The sequence below is a fragment of the Oncorhynchus masou genome, chromosome 22 (genome assembly GCF_036934945.1).
Source record: "Oncorhynchus masou masou isolate Uvic2021 chromosome 22, UVic_Omas_1.1, whole genome shotgun sequence".
NCBI classification, from domain to species: domain Eukaryota; kingdom Metazoa; phylum Chordata; class Actinopteri; order Salmoniformes; family Salmonidae; genus Oncorhynchus; species Oncorhynchus masou.
In genome coordinates, this window is record NC_088233.1 from 28,930,527 (window position 1) to 28,948,803 (window position 18,277).

General features: G+C 42.0%; 1 protein-coding gene across 1 annotated transcript in view; it reads right to left on the minus strand.

Annotated features, from left to right (window-relative positions):
- The window catches only part of b4galnt3b (beta-1,4-N-acetyl-galactosaminyl transferase 3b), a 45,768-nt gene that overhangs the window by 9,333 nt on the left and 18,158 nt on the right, over positions 1-18,277 (minus strand). The window contains exons 2-7 of the mRNA XM_064929820.1: positions 17,817-17,872; positions 17,611-17,682; positions 4,601-4,696; positions 4,417-4,507; positions 358-458; positions 179-246 (exon numbers count right to left, since the gene is read on the minus strand). Of these exons, the coding sequence (XP_064785892.1) occupies positions 179-246; positions 358-458; positions 4,417-4,507; positions 4,601-4,696; positions 17,611-17,682; positions 17,817-17,872 (484 nt within the window). The remainder of the gene's footprint in view (positions 1-178; positions 247-357; positions 459-4,416; positions 4,508-4,600; positions 4,697-17,610; positions 17,683-17,816; positions 17,873-18,277) is intronic.

The following is an 18,277-nucleotide window of genomic DNA, read 5'->3' on the forward strand; positions in this document are numbered from 1 at the left end:
AAGCCACCACAAAAAGAAAAACAACCTCTGCTAAAAATAACTCTCAGCCCTGTGTTTGGATATGTTTTCAGTTATTCACTTGAAACAAATAGATTCATACACAATTTTGCTTCCTGACAAACTTCCGGAAATCATAGCCTTCACTCATACACACCCACACAGTGTTTAGCGGACTCACCAAACCGGTCTGGATGTCTGACTGGCATACTTCCCAAACTCACCAGGAGCAGTCCACTCCATGCCAGTCTGCAAAACACCACACACAGTCAGAGAGCTGCCAGAACCCCAAATAAACACTATCATTACAGTCACTGTAGCCATCGTAGGTCCAAACTGACAAACACTCTCAGAGCCCACCTTGCCAATCCAGGCCAGTAGCTGCAGGTTGAGTGGAGAGTTATCCCGGCTCAGCCAGAACTCAGAGTTATCATCAGAGCTCACCGCAAACACAAACTCACCTGGAACAAACAGACACACAGAGATGGCAAATCTAGTCAGATAATTCTTTGAATTAGGTGTTCCTCTGGGTTCAGTCACCCTGTGGCTTGTAAAGTTGTCAGAACTGATCGTATAATTGAATGGCTGTCTTACTGCACCAAACACAGATGGCAAAAGCCTTGGTGTTACTATCCACCCAACTTAGATGCTTTACTTCAGAGATCAACAACTACATTCAGTCTTGGGACAATTTTGTCTTGAGTGGATGGTCAGGGTCACGGAACCTACTTACAAATAACTCATTTGTAGACTGCGAATTGACTGCAAGAAGCCCAGACGTACATAATATTTAACTAAAACAAGCATTTCAAACCTTGCTTACATTTGTAGACAATCACATACAGTACCAGTTAAAAGTTGACACCTACTCATTCAAGGATTTTTCTTTATTTTTAAAATGTTGTACTTTGTAGAATAGTGAAGACATCAAAACTATGAAATAACACATATGGAATCATGTATTAACCAAAACAAGTATTAAATCAAAATATATTTTCCATTTTAGATTCTTCAAAGTAGCCACACTTTGCCTTGATGACAACTTTGCACACTCTTGGCCGTCTCTCAACCAGTTTCACCTGTAATGCTTTTCCAACAGTCTTGAAGGAGTTCCCACATATGCATATTGTCCTTTTGAAAATCAACTTATAATGCAAACCAGATGGGATGGGCATATCGCAGCAGAATGCTTTGGTACCCATGCTGGTTAAGTGTGCCTTGAATTCTAAATAAATCAAACCGTGTCACCAGCAAAGCACCCCCACACCATCACACCTCCTGCTCCATGCTTCACGGGGGGGAACCACACATGCGGAGATCATCTGTACACCTACTCTGCGTCTCACAAAGACACAGCGTTTGGAACCAAAAATCTCAAATGTGGACACATCAGACCAAAGGACAGATTTTCACCAGTCTAATGTCCATTGCTCATGTTTATTGGCCCAAGCAAGTCTCTTCTTCTTATTGGTGTCCTTTAGTAGTGTTGTTTTTGCAGCAAATCGACCATGAAAGCCTGATTCACGCAATCTCCTCTGAACAGTTGATGTTGAGATGTCTGTTACTTGAACTCTGTGAATCATTTATTTGGGCTGCAATTTCTGAGGCTGGTAACTCTACTGAACTTATCCTCTGCAACTGAGGTAACTCTGGGTCTTCCTTTGCTGTGGCGGTCTTCATGAAAGCCAGTTTCATCTTAGTGCTTTATGGTTTTTGTGACAGGACAACTTTCAAAGTTCTTGAAATTCTCCAGATTACTTTAAGACATGAAGGTCAGTCAATGATGGACTGTCGTTTCCCTTTGCTTATTTGAGCTGTTCTTGCCATAATATGGACTTGGTCTTTCACCAAATAGGGCTAACTTCCGTATACCACCCCTACCTTGTCACAACACAACTGATTAGCTCAAACACATTGGGAAAAGAAATTACACAAATTAACTTTTAAAATCTAATTTTATTTGTCACATACGTGCTTAGCAGATGTTACTTTGGACGTAGTGAAATGCTTCTATTTCTAGCCCTAACAGTGCAGTAATGTCTAACAGTAATATCTAACAATTTCACAACAATACACACATCTAAAGTAAAGGAATTAAGAATATAAATATTGGGTGAGCAATGTCAGAGCGGCATACACTTAGATACAGTAGAATAGAACAGTAAATACACGAGATGAGTAACGCAAAAAATGTAAACATTGAAGTAGCCAGTGAAAAGTAGCCAGGGATTCCAAGTCTATGTCAACTCAGCAAAAAAGAAAACGTCCTCTCACTGGCAACAAGGGGGGGGTCAAAATAAAAAGTAACAGTCAGTATCTGGTGTGGCCTCCAGTTGCATTAAGTACGTCAGTGCATTTCCTCCTCAAATCACCAGATTTGTCAGTTCTTGCTGGGCGATGTTACCCCACTCTTCCACCAAGGCACCTGCAAGTTCCCGGACATTTCTGGGGGGGAATGGCCCTAGCCCTCACCCTCCGATCCAACAGGTCCCAGATATGCTCAATGGGATTGAGTTCTGGGCTCTTTGCTGGCTGTGGCAGAACACGGACATTCCTGTCTTGCAGGAAATCACGCACAGAACGAGCAATATGGCTGGTGGCATTGTCATGCTGGGGGTCATGTCAGGATGAGCCTGCAGGAAGGGTACCACGAGGGAGGAGGATGTCTTCCCTGTAACACACAGCTTTGAGATTGCCTGCAATGACAAGCTCAGTCCGATCATGCTGTGACATTCCTTTGACGATAAACGTGAATCCGACAATCACCCCTGGTGAGACAAAACTGCGACGCGTCAGTGAAGAGCACTTTTTGCCAGTCCCGTCTGGTCCAGCAACAGTGGGTTTGTGCCCATAGGCAATGTTGTTGCCAGTGAAGTCTGGTGAAGACCTGCCTTACAACAGGCCTGCAAGGCCTCAGTCCAGCATCTCTCAGCCTATTGCGGACAGTCTGAGCACTGATGGAGGGATTTGGCGTTCCTGGTGTAACTCGGGCTGTTGTTGTTGCCATCCTGTACCTGTCCCGCAGGTGTGATGTTCGGATGTACCGATCCTGTGCAGGTGTTGTTACATGTGGTCTGCCACTGCAAGGACGATCAGCTGTCTGTCCGGTCTCCCTGTAGCGCCGTCTTAGGCACCTCACAGTACTGACATTGCAATTTTTTGCCCTGGCCACATCTGCAGTCCTCATGCCTCCTTGCAGCATGCCTAAGGCACGTTCACGCAGATGAGCAGGGACCCTGTGTATCTTTCTTTTGGTGTTTTTCAGAGTCAGTAGAAAGCCCTCTTTAGTGTCCTAAGTTTTCAGAACTGTGACCTTAATTGCCTATTGTCTGTAAGCTGTTAGTGTCTTAATGACCCCCATATACACTCAGCAAAAAAATAAACTGCCCTTTTCAGGATCCTGTCTTTCAAAGAAAATTCGTAAAAATCGAAATAACTTCACAGATCTTCATCGTAAGGGTTTAAACACTTTCCCATGCTTGGTCAATGAACCATAAACAATTAATGAACATGCACAGGTGCATGAAAGACAGGATCCTGAAAAGGGCAGTTTCTTTTTTTGCTGATTTTTATGGGGCAGCAGCATCTAATGTGCTAGTGATGGCTATTTAACAGTCTGATGGCCTTGAAAAATAGCTTCTATCTCTAGGTCTCAGCTTTGATGCACCTGTACTGACCTCGCCTTCTCGATGATAGCGAGGTGAACAGGCAATGGCTCGGGTGGTTGTCCTTGATTATCTTTTTGGCCTTCCTGTGACAACGGGTGCTGTAGGTGGACTGGAGGGCAGGTAGTTTGTCCCCAGTGATATGTTGGGCAGACCGCGCCATCCTCTGGAAAGCCCTGTGGTTGTGGGCGGTGCAGTTGCCGTACCAGAGTTTTAGGTGCCAAGCCAAATTTCTTCAGCCTCCTGATGTTGAAGAGGCGCTGCTGTACCTTCTTCACCACACTGTCTGTGTGGGTGGACCTTTTCAGTGATATGTACACAGAGGAACTTGAAGCTTTCCACCTTATCCACTGCGGTCCCGTCGATGTGGATAGGGGGCCCTCTGCTGTTTCCTGAAGTCCACGATCATCTCCTTAGTTTTTTTGACATTGGGTGAGAGGTTATATTCCTGGCACCACACTTCCAGCTCCCACACCTGTTAATTGAAATGCATTCCAGGTGACTATCTCATGAAGCTGGTTGAGAGAATGTCATCAAGGCAAAGGGTGGCCACATTGAAGAATTTGTTTGAAGAACACTTTTTTGGTTAGTACATGATTCCATGTGTGTTATTTCATAGTTTTGATGTATTCATTATTATTCTACAATGTGGAAAATAGTAAAAAAAATGGAATGAGTAGGTGTGTCCAAACCTTTGACTGGTACTGTATATCTGGGAAAACTTTGGAACAGATTGCCATATTTTTAAAAATACCGTCGGTATAGGGGTGGAGATAGCCAAAAATCCTGAGGCCGTAGTTCATCCACCTGGGAGAAATAGCCAACTTCTTTACTGTGGTTCTGGACTAGAGGAGAGAGCAAGAGAGGAATGGGTGTAGTCTTCAGTTGAGCTATGACATGTCATGTGTATATGTTGGCTCGGGAACTGTGTGACTCACGTGTGGGTAAAGAGGGTAATGCAGGTTCATGCGAAGCTGAGCTGTAGAGCTGCCACACCAGTCCTCAAAGGTATGGAGATTAGCCCGTCCCTTATACTGGGGGGAACACATGACAGTTTGATCCCATAATAACACCCCCTCTCTCCATCACACACACCAACACCTGTTAGCAAGACAGTTTTATTCATTCTTTACTGCCTTGTTCAGGGGCAGAACGACAGATTTTTACCTTGTCAGCTCGGGGACTCGATCTAGCAACCTTGCGGTTACTGGCCCAACGCCCTAACCACTAGGCTACCTGCCACCCCAATTATCTGAGCTGTGTGAGAGAGTGTGTGTGTGAGAATTAAGCAGGTCAGATCCAAAGCCTCTAAGGAGGAGCTGTCTTATAACAGCAGAGAAGCTAATGATTGGTTATTAGCTTGGTGGCTACAGTCGCTTAGCTTGGTGACAACTAGTCCCAATGTGGCCATGATTTATTACACAGATGGAAACTAAACACCCCTAGTCTCTCACGAATGTAGGATAAAATTATATTTTAACTTACTCTACCAAAGTCTAACAGTTGCTAAAACACGTGACAAAATGAAGAAAGGAACGAACGACGGCATGTGAACGGCCAGCCGGGCAAATGGCTGGAGCTTTTGGTAGAAAAACAAGATAGATAAGGCTGAGAAGACAGCCAGGTTGATATGTGACATTTCTCTGACATAGTGAAATGCTTGTCTAATGTGAAGCTCTTTGAGTTGTCTGACAAACTGCACGATTGTGATTGACCTATTCCTTACAGATTTTTCAAGCCAAACAATAGTTACTAGTTTTACATTTGGGTAACTGAGTGTACAAAACATTTGAAAAATATTGTTTTTAAAGTATACATTTTCCTTATTATCATTTCCCCAAACCCTACCACCACTTCCCTAATTGGAGTAAACTAATGGACAACAACACTTAGGCTTCTACTTCCAGCTTCCATACGTTTCACAGACTATTTATTACAGTGTCTTTTTAAGTCCCATCCTTCAGCTCAACTCTTCCCATCTATCTCTGAAAACCATCCAGTTTTGATATCTAATTGCAATGTATGTTTTAACGGTGCTGTTTCACAAAAGTTCTGAACCTTTCCATTCTCATAGTTTCTACAGACTCTAAATAAGAGTATTGTTATTGATAGATTGACTATGGCTTTAAGTCACCCGGTAATGCTATTTGATATATTAGCTCCAGGTTTTTTTTAGCCATTCCTGAACCTGCGACCAGAAACAAGCTACATATAGGCAGTACCAAAACAAGATCTAATTAGTCTGTCTTCGCAGCAAAATCTGCAGAGCTGGGATGGTTGTATCCCCATATGCATAACATTCTATTGTTTGCAAGAATTTTGCATAATAATTGAAATTGCCATGAAAGCAGCACATCGAACATTTCTTCCCAACTACTTCAGCAACCTGTATGGTGCAGCTGTCAATTTTTTGCTCCTTAAATTAAACTGTATACTTATTTATCACAATTTGCTTTAACCAATGTCTTCAATGCAGGGCCGACAGACGAGATCCTTACATTCTCCCACTTGCCTCCATTTTTGCAGTATTGCTGCAATCAGTTAATTATAATTTTGGATAGATCAGACATTTCCATATACAGTGAACAAAAATCTAAACTCAACATGCAAAGTGTTGAGCTAAAATAAAAGATTCACATGTTCCATACACACAAAAAGATAATTTCTCTCAAAATTGTGCACACATTTGTTTACATCCCTGTTAGTGAGCATTCCTCCTTTGCCAATCCATCCACAGGACAGATGTGGCATATCACAAAGCTGATTAAACAGCACCTCGTGTTGGGAACAATAAAAGGCCACTCTAAACTGTGCAGTTTTGTCACAACACAATGCCACCGATATCTCAAGATTTGAGGGAGTGTGCAATTGGATTGCTGACTGCAGGAACGTCCACCAGAGTTGTTGCCAGAGAACCGAATGGTAATTTCTCTACCATAAGCAGTCAATTTAGAGAACCGGCCTCACAACCACCGACCACCTTTATGGCATTGGGTGAGCGAGCGGTTTGCTGATTTCAATGGTGTAAACAGAGTGCCCCATGGTGGCGGTGGGATTATGGTATGGGCAAGCATAAGCTACGGACAACACGCACAATTGAATTTTATCGACAAGAATTTGAATGCACAAAGATACCGTGCCATTCATCTGCCGCCATCGCCTCATGTTTCAGCATGATAATAAAACGGCCCCATGTCGCAAGGATCTGTACACATTTCCTGGAAGCTGAAAATGTCCCAGTTCTTCCACGGCCCGCATACTCACCAGACATGTCACAGGTTGAGCATGTTTGGGAAATTCTGGATCGACGAGAACGACAGGGTGTTCCAGTTCCCGTCAATATCCAGCAACTTTGCACAGCCATTGAAGAGGAGTGGGGCAACATTCCACAGGCCACAATCAACAGCCTGATCAACTCTATGTGAAGGAGATGTGTCACACTGCATGATGGCAGACAGTAACACCAGCTACTGACTGGTTTTCTGATCCACACCCCTACCTTTTAAAAAAAAGGTATCTGTGACCAACAGATGCATATCTGTATTCCTAGTCATGTGAAATCCATAGATTAGGGCCTAATTCATTTATTTCAATTGACTGATTTCCTTATATGAACTGTAACGCGGTAAAATCTTTGAATATTGTTGGGATGTTGCATTTATATTTTTGTTCAGTATATTTGTTAGCTGCATGTGTGACCCATTTATGATCTCATTAACATGTTTTGTTTTTGTGCACCTGGCTACTGTGTCAGCATGCACTGCGCCCGGCCCACCACAGGTGCTCGTGTGCACCGGGACAGCAACATCCCTGCTGGCCAAACGCTCCCCTAACCCTGACTTTGCGACAGAGCCTGGACTCAAACCAGGATCTCTAGCGGCAATGCGATGCAGTGGCTTAGACCACTGTGCCACTCGGGAGGCCAAGCCCTGGATTTCTAGCCCCTTGATATTATTGTTGGATCTGATTTTAATAGTGGCATTTTATTATGGCCAATGAAATGTTAGCTAGTGGACAGCCCTGTTTTACTCCTCTTGACAGTTTAATACTTTCTGAGAAGTAGCCATTATTTACTATTTCACACCCGGGGTCGGTATAATAACGTTAACCCATAGTACAGTATAAGAGATTCTCCAAAATTAAAAAAAAAAAAGTGTCCAGGCATTTATATATAAACTCAAGGACTTTTCAAAAATCAGCTATGAATAACAGATTTGGTTTACCACATTTTTCATGTTGTATTGTTTCCAGGACTTGTCTTAAAGAAAATGTGTCTGATTAGGATGAATAATATTGGACAATACCATCAAGTCTATGCATTTTGCTAGAATTATTGCATCACAACGCTGAAGTGTAAGGGGCCTCCAGTTGTTTTTTTAGGTGGACTCGATCTTTCTATTTACCACCTTGGTTCTGTTTCAGTAATAGTGAAATCAGACCTTCTTGCTGCCTATCTGATAGTCAACCATTTTTATAGGAGTGGTTAAGAAAAGGTTTGATATACCTCAACAGGTATGCCGTCCGGCCCCGGAGTTTGTCAGGACTTAAAGGATTTAACTGTATCAAGAAGTTCCTCTTCTAATGTGGCCTTCACGTCAGTCTTTCTGTACAGCTCTTCATTTTACATGATAAATAGAAGAAAAATAATTCTTACAATTAACGTCAGTTAGTGGAGACTGAAGAGACAAACGAAAACATATGCTTCAAGAACTCTGCTTCCTCTTTCAAAACAGTGTTTGGTGAATCATGGATGACAGTCATTTGTAACAAGTTACTGTTCATTATTTTGGGGAGCATTTCTACATTTGAAGACTTAAAAAAAAATCCCCATATTCCAGCCGGCTTGCTTTATTTTTTATAATGTATTACACTTGATCTTTCTGGAATAAGTTCCTCCATTTATTTTTATGCCAACTTTTTCTGTGCCTCTACAGTACCATTTTTATTGAATTCCATCTATTGTGAGTTCCATTTCATGACAAACTTACCAGTTGAATCCAGATGAAAGCTATGATCCATTGATGTTAAATCCACCTCAAATCAGTGTAGATGAAGGGGAGGAGACCGGTTAAAGAAGGATTTTTAAACCTTGAGACATGGATTGTGTACGTGTTCCATTCAGAGGGTAAATTTGCCTTTTAACGAGGTATGGTAGTAGCTGCCAGGTGCACTGGTTTAAGTGTGTGTCATGAACTGCAACGCTGCCGGGTTGTCACGCTCAACCGTTTTCAGTGTGTATAGCAAGTATGATCCACCACCCAAAGGACACCCAGCCAACCTAACAAAACTGAGAAGCATTGGAGTGAACATTGGCCAGGATCCCTGAGGAATGCATGACACCTTGTAGTCCATGCTCAGACAAATTAAGGCTGCTATGATGGCAAAAGGGGGTTCTAATCAATATTAGGAAGGTGTTGCTAATGTTTTCTAGACTCAGTGTATGGCTGAGGAATATGTAATGCGCCCAAATGATATACATCTCAAAATAATAGGTCTAATGGGTGAAAAGCAAATTAAGAATATCCAATGGCTAGATAATAAAATACTGTAAAACTTTAGAGTAAGACTAAAAAACAATGCCTTCCAATAAGATGAAAGTAAATCGGGAGTTTGTAGCCTCCTTGTGAGTGACAAAATAAAAGTGTCATTAAAACCTTATTTTGGAGAGCCACACTTGAGACTGGTGAACAAATGGACAAATTATTTTGAAATATAACTACCAATAATTTAATGAAAGTAGCCTATAGCAGGTGCACCCAAACATTTTCACTCAGGGCCCCCCTTCCAGCATTGGGGAACATCCCACGCACCCCCATCGCACAAGCACTGTTCACACCGCTCATTGGTGGAGAGAGTTTTGCAAGAATATTTTGCAGTTACAGCAAATTCTTGCAATTCTATACATTTTGCCATGTCAAATTTTATTTTACTAGACAAGTTAGTAAAGAACAAATTCTTATTTACAATGACAGCCTACCAAAAGGACACAAAAATGTAAAAAAAAAAAAAAAATAGAACACACCACAACATAGAGACCTAAGAACACAACATAGCATGGCAGCAACAACATGGTAGCAGCACAAAACATGGTACAAACATTATTGGGCACAGACAACAGCACAAAGAGCAATAAGGTAGAGACAACACATCACGTGAAGCAGCCACAACTGTCAGTAAGAGTGTCCATGATTGAGTCCCAATGAAGAGACGGAGATAAAAAATTAAAAAAAGTCCAGTTGGAATGTTTTTTTGCAGCTTGTTCCAGTCGCTAGCTGCAGCGAACTGAAAAGAGGAGCGACCCAGGGATGTGTGCTTCTCGGACCTTTAACAGAATGTGACTTGCAGAACGGGTGTTTTATGTGGAGGATGAGGACTGCAGTAGTCATCTCAGATAGGGGGGAATGACACCTTAGAGGGTTTTATAAATAAGCATCACCAGTGGGTCTTGCGACAGGTATACAGAGATAACCAGTTTACAGAGGGGTATAGAGTGCAGTGATGTGTCCTATAAGGAGCATTTGTGGCAAATGTCATGGCCGAATGGTAAAGAAACAGCTAGCCATTCGAGAACCCTTACTTGCCGATCTATAAATTATGTCTCCGTAATCTAGCATGGCAGGAAGGTCATCTGAATCAGGGTTATTCTGGCAGCTGGGGTGAAAGGGGAGTGATTACCGTAGAGGAAACCAAGTCTAGATTTAACTTTAGCATGCAGCTTTGATGTGCTGAGAGAACGGCAGTGTACCGTCTAGCCATAATCCCAAGTACTTGTACGAGGTGACTACCTGAAGCAAAACACTCAGAGGAAGTAATCACACCGGTGGGGAGAGGGGCATTCTTCTTACCAAACCACATGACCTTTGTTTTGGAGGTGTTCAGAACAAGGTTAAGGGCAGAGAAAGCTTGTTGGATACGAAGAAAGATTTTGTTGTAGAGCGTTTAACACAAACCCAGAGAGGGGCCAGCTTAGTATAAGACAATCATCTGCATGTAAAATGGATGAACGAGCTTCTTACTGCTGAGCTATGTTGTTGGTGTAAATTGAGAAGCGCGTAGGGCCTAGGATGGAGCCTTGGGTTACTCCCTTGGTAACAGGCAGTGGTTGAGGCCACAGATGTTCTGATTTATACACTGCACTCATTGAGGGAGCTAGTTTGAAAACCAGGTCAAAGACCACTCAGAGACACCAATACTTACAAAAACAAAATGGTCAAAAGTATCAAAAGCTTTGGCCAAGTCAATAAAAATAACAGCATAACATTGCTTAGAATCAAGGGCAATAGTGACATTATTGAGGACCTAAGGTTGCAGTGGCACATCCATAGCCTGAGCAGAAACCAGATTGCATACCTGAGAGAATATTATAGAACCCAAGAAAGCCAATCAGTTGATTATTGACAAGTTTTTCCTATACTTTTGATAAACAGGGGAAATAGAAATGGTCCTATAACAGTCAGGATCCATTTGATCTCCCCCTTTAAATAAAGGACAAACCGTGGCTGACTTCCAAGCAATGGGAACCTCTCCAGAGAGGAGAGACAGGGGCAGCAACCTATCATCACCAAGCCTTAAAGAGAAAAAGGGTCAAGTTTAAGGAGCTCCTTCAGCACCTCAGACTGACTGCCTGCAGGGAGAAACTTTGTAGCAAAGCAGGGGGGGGGGGGCATAGGCAGCTGTGAGGAGGAGGGTTTATTCTCCAGGTCTTTAACCGTTTTGAAGAACTTCTTTGAGTTAGACCCACAGAGAGAGAACTGCTCCTTAAAAGGAAATAACTTTGTCCTTCCGGATAGCCTGAGTGCACTTACTTCTCATTTGCCTGAACGAGAGCCAGTCAGCCTGAGTATGAATGTGCCGAGCCTTTCACCAAATGGAGTTCTTGAGGTGGAGTAACTGCCAGATCATGGTCATACCAGGGACTGAACAGGTTTTTAATTCTCATTTTCTTTAGGGGCGTGTGTTTGTTAATAATACCACTGAAAATATCAAAAAAGAAGGTCCAAGAGTCTGACAGAGGGGATCGAGCTGATTCTATACCAATTTACAGAGGCCAGGTCATGAAGGAAGGCTTGCTCATTAAAGTTTTTTTAGCAAGCGTCTGACAAATCAGGAGAGGTCGTTTCACTGAGCAGCCATTACAAACACAGGCTGTAAAATAGGGATCACTAAGGTCATTACAGAAAAAAAACTGATGCCTATCAGGATTATTTGTGAGGATAACATCAAGTAGAGTAGCCTTGTCTGGGTGTTTGGAGTCATAACTTGTGGGACTGGTAATCTCAGAAAGATTTAGGGAGTCCCATTGCTTTAGGACTTGGTCAGGTGGTTTCAACATGCCCCAGTTTAGGTCACCTAGCTGGACAATTGCAGACTTAGTGGAAGGGACCAGGAGAGAGCTAAGGGCATTTAAGGTACAGGCCAGTGCTGATGGTGGACAATAGCACCCAGCAACAGTCAACAAAGAGCTATTTGAAAGTTTAATGCTTAAAACCAGAAATTCAAATTTTTTGTGGACAGACTTCATGGAGACAACCAAGCACTGAAGATGTTCCTTGACAAAGATTGCCACTCCCCTGCCTTTGGAAGATCTTGCCAAAAAAAATACATATCCAGAAAGGTTATCAGTTTTCAAAACACTCTTCCTTAACTACGTCTCAGTAAATGACCAACACGTCGGAATTGGAGCTGTGAACCCAAACCTTCAATTGATATATTTTAGGCAATAGGCTTCTAGTGTTAACATGCAGAAAATCCATGCTTTGAAGCAGATATCAGAGCACAAGTCAGAATTGGGGCAAGCAACAGAAGATGGGCCAGGGTGTACAGGCACATTTTCAGATATCACCAGCAATAATACAATCAGGGCACGGCCGAGGACGGGAGGCAAAAGAGTCCGTGTCCCACGGTTGGGTAAACAGGCAAGTTCATAGTCAAAGCATGAAGGGGTCATGAGGTAAATAGCATAAAGCACAAGAAAGAAAAACAACAACTTGGGGCGAGCCATTGTAAGTTCAGAGTCACTTGCCACAACAGTGTGTGTGCTGGGGGCAAGCAAAAGCTTGGGAGAGAGAGGGGGGAGTGTGGCAGGGGGTACCTGTACCAGACAGGGGGAAACAGTCAAGGACAGACAGTGAAAAGATCGCCAGGTGGCATCCAAGTAGGAGTGCAGCAGGCAATGAGAGGAGGTGTCACACGTCCTTGGGAGAAGCTTTTTTCAGGAGGCAGATTCTTTGTAGAAAATCCCAGCTAGCTAGCCAGTCTCATTTTGAAAAGGAGGTTTTAAGTCGTCTCTTCAGTGTCGGCAAATGGTTCTTTACGACGTCCAAATAAAGTCGTCCTGTGCCTGTTTTATTTTGGAGATTGCGAGGAGGATATTTTCTGATGTGATCAAAGCAACAGTACTGTTTCTTATTGAGGTAATTTACAATTGAAGTGTCCTGGCTGCATATCAGTTCAAAATAGAGATGAATCCAGGGGTACTGTATTGTAATAACCTCTGCACAGATGGAGGGGGCTTCAAAAGGCATTTAGGTGGGGGAGGCTGTGAAACTCTCCTGCCATTGTTGGGCTAACAGTCTGAGTTTCTCACTTCACACCCCAGTGCCAATTGATCTGTTATGTCCTAGCAAGCTCAGTAGCCTTAATTTAGCATTCAGTCCTTATAAAATAAAAACGTATCACTGTCATTTATTTAGCTGACATGGGCTAGCTAATGTGTATTCATATGATATTTGAGTGAATAAAAATGTACAGAAAGTTTAGGCTTGGTGTTAACTTTACAATGTCGTTTTGTAAATTTAGTCCCCTGTAATTACGTCTGTCTTACAACAATATATCCTTATATTAATTAACCACAGAGTGAAGGATGCAGAGGATTTTGATGAGGTTTGAGAGCCACCCCACTCCCCAGCAAGCACCCCCTGCAGGTCAAGATCTTCACCCCCACTGATTATGTCAATCACCACATCTGATGGTTCTACATCCACTTTTCATAGACCTCTTGAAAAATAAAATAAGCGCTTGTTTTACCATTTGTCCTAACAGCATTGATTTCCCCAAGACCAAGGTAAACATGACAAAGACAGCGGAGAGGGAGACCATACGTTGGATCAGGACTAACAAGGTGCTTTTTGTGAAATGGAAGGACACTAGGGAAGTAACCATGCTCAGCACACAGCATAAGGCATTCAATAACAACCATGTCTCAAGGAGGGTGAAAAAGGAAGAAATAAACCCCATTCCTGTGAAGGACTACAATGCAAGCATGGGGGTGTCAACCTATCTGATAGGCTCCTACCAGGTCCTCCACAAGACCAGGAAATGGTACAATACTTTTTTTAACCACGTTGTGGACATTTAAATCATTTACTGTGTCATTCTCCAAAAGCAGATGGCCAAAAAAAAAGGTCAAACCCCTCTCTCCCAGTTGGCCTTCCCGAGAGCAGCTGGTGTTGGAAATAGCTGAATTGAGGGCCAAAGCAACCATCACAAAACCCCCCACTCAAGGTGAGCGCCACCATCCAACACGCATGCAAAAAGACAAAAGGAAGAACTGCAAGCATTGCAAATAACACGGGGGGGTGAAATGACAGATCTTAGTGTTCAAAATGCCAAATTCTTGTTTCCTGGCAGAGAGGGACTGCTTCAAAGTAGGGATGCACAATATATGTATTTTTTTTCCCCTCTGAACATTTCGGAATCAGCCAATATTAAATAAAAATGCCAACATCGGCCCGATGTCTAGTTAATGCCGATGTGAAAAAAACCGATGTAAAAGCTGACGTGCATACCTATATAACGTAGGTACATGACGTAATGACGCCACGTTAAATGTTGCACTACACGTGCAACACAGCATTCCTAACCCACAATGTCTGCTGTGTGGCTCGAGCAGTCAACAAGTCATTTGAAAGAGTAAGAAAATTTCAGAGACCAGGCAAAAGTCAAAATCCATTAACGGCAAGATAATGGATTCAATGCGCTTGACAATCAACGGTTTTCTGTCGTGGAGGAAGTTGGCTTTCGCAACTGGTCGAGCACCGGTACACACTAACGTTACCAAGCGCGCTGTTGTTCACATGTCGCCCTACCGGAGTTACACAGTATTAGCGTCACTGCTATTAGCTTCATGACATACATGCTATGGAACACCGTTTGAGTCTGAGTGTGAAAAAGATACAGTAACACTGTCAAAGCTGTACAAAAAGTCTGCAAACATCAGGCACGAACAATGTGTTTACAATACCACATTCGTAATAAAGCATTATTAGTTCGACCGCAACTTCTGGGGTAGCTAGCTGGCTTTAGTTTGGTACCTAGCTAGCACCAATACAACCAGCCTGAAAACAATGACCAGTAGAAAGTGCAGTCATTTTCATTATTCTTAGCAATGATTTAGAAATCCTTGTGAGTAAGTATTAGCTAGGTAGCCACTTGTTGTTCGTCTATTGAAATTGAACTCCTGTTTATGAAAATAAATAGCTAGCCAGCTACTTAACTGTTGCCCAAAGCTAACGTTATAAGCAGCAAGTTAGCTTCTTCTGGCTAGTGATGCTCGACCGGACCGGGTTGTGTTGTGAGGCTAGTCACAATAGTGTAATTTGCAGTTTCCCTTCAAAATACATGTAAAAGTGATGCAGATGGTTACAATTGGTGGATTCATGCCATATTTAGACTAGATCATGTTAAACAAGGTTGGAATCTGAAGCAATGAAATGGGATATCAATCTACTAGGTGACACCCACAGAACACAACTGTGAAGAGTTCATGCAAATATTAGCGCTGTAGTGCTTATCGCTGGACTGTGACGGTGTGAAATTACCTCCCCAGTCAGCCTATTGTGTGTATTCTTCTAGGCAGAGTTACTCTGTCCAGTGTCTGTTCTTTTGTCCATCTTAATCTTATATTGGCAAGTCAGATATGGCTTTGTATTTGCAACTACATTTACATTACATTTACATTTAAGTCATTTAGCAGACGCTCTTATCCAGAGCGACTCTGCCTAGAAGGGCAGCATCCCGGATTTACTTCTTCACTGTTTTTTACCTTTATTTAAATAGGCAAGTCAGTTAAGAACAAATTCTTCTTTTCAATGACGGCCTTGGAACAGTGGGTTAACCGCCTTGTTCAGGGGCAGAGCGACAGATTTTTACCTTGTCAGCTCGGGGATTCGATCTTGCAACCTTACAGTTAACTAGTCCAACACTATAACCAGTAGGCTGCATGTTGTTACTGTTGACATCGAGACTGGTGTTTTGCGGGTACTATTTAATGAAGCTGACAGTTGGGGCCTTGAGGCATCTGTTTCTCAAACTAGACACTAAAGTACTAGTCATCTTGCTCAGTTGTGCACCGGGGCCTCCCACTCTTTCTATTCTGGTTAGAGCTGTTCTGGGAAGGGAGTAGTACACAGCGTTGTATGAGACCTTCAGTTTCTTGGAAATTTCTCACATGGAATAGCCTTAATCTCCCAGAACAAGAATAGACCGACGTGTTTCAGAAGAAAGGTCGTTTTTTCTGTCCATTTTGAGCCTGCAATCGAACACACTAATGCTGATGCTCCAGATACTCAATTAGTCTAAAGAAGGCCAGTTTTATTGCTTCTTTAATTAGAACAGTTTTCAGCTGTGCTAACATAATTGCAAAAGGGTTCTCTAATGATCAGTTAGCCTTTTAAAATTATAAACTTGGATTAGCTAACACAACATGCCATTGGAACACAGGATTGATGATTGCTGATACTGGGCCTCTGTACGCCTATCTATGTAGATATATTTTTTTAAATACTTTTTTTATAGATATATATAAATAGGCCGTTTCCAGGTACATGGTCATTTACAATGTCTACACTGTATTTCTGATCAATTTGATGTTATTTACTGGACAAAAAAAAAAAGCTTTTCTTTCAAAAACAAGGACATTTCGAAGTGACCCTAAACTTTTAAATGGTAGTGTTTATCTGTTGCTTTTATTTTGTTTTTGTTTGTGGGACCAATACATTGGCTATGCCTAGGCTAAACGTTCAGGCACTTGAGATGTTTTATTTAAAAAACTAAATATCCCGTGTATGTTCCGACACAACCACAATGTTTGAGAGAGGTTGATGTTGTGGCCAGTTTTTAAAGTGAACAATAACTTTTCATCCAGTTTACTAAAAAAAAAAAAAAAAAACAAACAGTGCAATTACCACATTCGGACATTTGGGAGAGGTTGAAAGGACACTTGAACGTACCCTGGATACCCCATAACATCACCACAATGTTCACAATGAGTGAGGTTGATATGGTATAAATTGTGTTTGAGACTGAAAAAAAATAGCATTTGGTGATTGCAAATATGCAATAGCACTGGAATTATCTAATTTACAGACATATGCCACTTTGGAGAAGTTTAGTGACACTTGGAAATGTCCCATGACCACACCTGACACAAGATACTAAAACATCTGCCCATTTCTAGTTGTTTGGTCTATCAATACCATTTTTTCATGAAATTGTTCACATGTTGTGGAACCATCTGATGCGTTTACAGCTCCGGGCATCAATAATTCACGTATAGCTTGTCAATGAAAGATTACTTTCTAAATAAAAATTTAAAAAAAGCATATAATAAAAGTAGTTATTTTGTGTATTCTGAACTCTTCCTCAAATGTCTTTCCAAATATACCAAGTTTTGGCATGTCAGAATCAATGTATTACACATGAATAGCAGTTACTTTTGGGTATGTCTATTTAGGCGTAAATCTACATTTTGTCATTACGTTAAAGTGGTGAAGCCTTTTATATAAGATTCTACCAACTTAGCACAGCAGCACACCGTGATATAAAAGAAACATGAGGACTCCTACTTAGACTCAAACACTGATTACAACTATACACTAGGGCCTAAGGGGGGGTGAGCAAGCCTGGGCAGGTTGTGGATGCTTCCTGTGAGGTGAATAAGATAGCGTACCTCTGGCCTCCAGGGCTGTGGGGTGTTGCTGGAACGCCAGGCTTCTGAATCCTCACTCGCATCACCTCCAAACTGGAAAACACACAGATGAAGCAACTAATTATATTTTGTGATAACTGGTATGTGACAAATTCTTTCCCATACACACCCGTCTCCTACACGCTCTTACCCTCTTCATACTATCCCTGTCTCCCCCCCATCCTTACCAATCTCTCTTGGGTAGGAATTCTCCCGGGGCTATCCTCACTAGCAAGACTGAAACCTGCACAGAGAGAGAGGAGGGAAGAGATTTTAGAAAGGAGAGAGAGACACAATTCTAGGGTCTAGTTAAATGTTAAACCCACAGAATTAAGAATTAGAATACAAGAATGGACATAACATTCTTATGTTGGTCAGGGAGTTAGTCAACTTTGGTTTGCCAGTGCTGTGATAAGATTGTATCAAATAATGAATGTGAAGAATTGATCTACAGTGTACAGTGCAGTCGGAAAGTATTCAGACCTGGCCTTGTTCCACATTGTTACAGCCTTATTCTAAAAGAAAATACAAATGTCATTTGTTATCTTCACACAGTACCTCACAAAGCAAAAACTGTTTTTTGAAATTTTAGCAAATGCATTACGAATCAAAAACAGAAATATATAATTTACATAAGCATTCAGATCCT